General features: G+C 32.2%; 1 protein-coding gene across 1 annotated transcript; it reads left to right on the top strand.

The window, feature by feature from the left end:
- Positions 1-408: 408 nt before the first annotated feature.
- Positions 409-1,510, top strand: LOC147314933 (olfactory receptor 2L5-like). Its single transcript, XM_086262047.1, has one exon. It carries the CDS (start codon positions 572-574, stop codon positions 1,508-1,510), a length of 939 nt encoding a protein of 312 aa, XP_086118173.1. The 5' UTR covers positions 409-571.
- The last annotated feature ends 808 nt before the right edge of the window (positions 1,511-2,318 follow it).

Below are 2,318 nucleotides of genomic sequence, written 5' to 3'. Positions count from 1 at the left end.
AAAATGTGAAATACATAAATAATTAATTAAATGTGTCAATAATTAATTAATTACATGTGTCATAACTATTTATTTAATTAATTAATTCCAATTTTAATTAATTATTGCCACATTTAATTAATTATTTGATGGTGTATTTAATTAATTCATTATGGCAGTCCTGGAACTCCATACTGTAGCATTTTGTGCTGAGTTATGTAAATAGAATTAGTGTAATTTAAAATTATCCTAAAACTATCCTCATCTACCATTGGTTTTAGAGGGTGGGGGTGACATCATACATGATGTAATCTGCAGTCTTTGGTGATATGTAAACACAGACAATTGATATCCAGCGTGATTTAATGAGGGAGCTGCCAAGTTAAGACTTCCTGTTGTTGTGAGACTTAAAATATGAAAGCACTGTTGTGTGTGTTCAAACAGGTTTGGGTTAACCCAAACCTGTTTGGATTTAGAAAGGATAAAACTGATTCTTTTTCTTTTTTTTTTACAACTGTTTATCACTGTTAACAGCATATCTTTACTTCTTTAACTGCATCTGATAATTTCTGTAACTTAATATTTGTTAAATATGTCTTTACAGAATGCTTCAATCAAACTAACACATTTTATTATAGGTGGTTTTGACACAGTCAAAATGCCTGTAGTAGTTGGTGTGGTTATGCTGATAATTTATTTATTAGCTGTTTTGGCAAGTTTAGTCAATATCATCTTCATTGTTTCTGACAAGCAGTTACATAAACCAATGTATCTTCTGATTTGCAATCTTGCTGTTGTTGACATCTTCTATACCTCTAGTGCCACTCCAACAATGATCGGGGTTCTACTTGCTGGTGTTAATACCATATCATATGTGGAGTGTTTAATTCAAATGTATGTTTACCAGGTGGGAGCAACAATGGAGAGGTTTTCTTTAACAATTATGGCATTTGATCGGTTAATTGCTATAATCTATCCTCTTCAGTATCATAGTTATTTAACAATTACACGTACACTAGTATTTACATGTATTCTGTGGATTGTTGCCTGTAGTTTTGTGCTTTTTACACTTGTAACAGCTACACCGCTCCCTCACTGCTATTCGAGGCTTAGGTACACTTTCTGTGACTATGGTGCAGTTATGCGAACCACTTGTGTTGACCCAGAGAAATATTTCAACCAAGTTGCCATTATATCATTTTTTCTGTCATTTTTCACATTCACTTTCATTTGTCTTTCATATTGTGGGATCTTATTTTTTGTGAAAATATTATCAAATAATGACAAAAAGAAAATGGGAAGCACTCTTGTGAGTCACCTGATTTGTGTATCATGTTTATACTGTCCCCAGTTTATCATTGTTATCTTGACCAGGTTTGGTGTGGTATTAACTCTCGAAGAACGCCAGGGTTTATTGATTGGCACCATCCTCGCTCCATCTCTTGTAAATCCTTTTGTTTATTGTCTCAGGACAAAGGAAATTAAAAGTAAGATTATTAAGATATTCAGGAAGGTTAACACAGCTGGTTAGATCCTTGTGAACTGTGAATACACTTACTTACTGGGCACAAATACCTTACAGTATGAAGTGCCTTGAGGCAACTGTTGTTGTGATTTGGCGCTATATAAATAAAATTGAACTATTAAAATATTCATATATGGACTTTCGAAATCTTGTTTGGTGATTTGTGAACTTTTAAACGCTATTTAGGTGAGAAGTCACATTTAATGCAAAAATGTTGAAGATAATTTTCTTACTCAAATTCTGAAACACAAAATGTTCCAATTCGCCCTGGGACTTTTCTGAGTTTTGATTAACATCCAGCGACCACAAGTTTACAACTCAAGTACCGAACTAACACCTTCTCTAACTGATTCTTTGACAGTTTTTTAGTCATTATTTATTGTTTTTTGTGAGCAACACTGTGTGACAATAACAATTAAGTAATTCTATTATTTTGAAACAAAATACCAAAATTAATGTTTTAATGTTGTCTGAGCAGACTTTTATAACCCTAAGAATATTTATTTCCTTTGTGAAAACAGTTAAGCTTGTCATTAAAAAATTAAGTATCTGTTAAGAAGTCAAGGGTCACATCAAGACAGTTAGAGGATCTTTTTGTTGTTCAACTACTAAAATAGCAAACGTCAGATGGGATAGGAACGGACCGTAAAAAGAAAGATGTCTAAATTTTTCAATTATCTTCATGGATTTTTTTTCTATAAACTAAAAATATTTTCATCTTATATATGAGGAGATTTTTGGGCTACAACCCACATATTAAAGTGTGCTGCTAACTCACAAATGGATATATTATATGAAATATTAGTGCTCACTA

Source organism: Aulonocara sp. 'chitande type north' Nkhata Bay, linkage group LG14 (genome assembly GCF_057382095.1).
Source record: "Aulonocara sp. 'chitande type north' Nkhata Bay isolate Kocher_YH1m ecotype deep benthic linkage group LG14, A_spYH_male_GT1.1, whole genome shotgun sequence".
Classification (NCBI taxonomy): domain Eukaryota; kingdom Metazoa; phylum Chordata; class Actinopteri; order Cichliformes; family Cichlidae; genus Aulonocara; species Aulonocara sp. 'chitande type north' Nkhata Bay.
The sequence above is the reverse complement of the archived record's forward strand: the minus strand, read 5'-3'. Positions and strand labels throughout refer to the sequence as shown.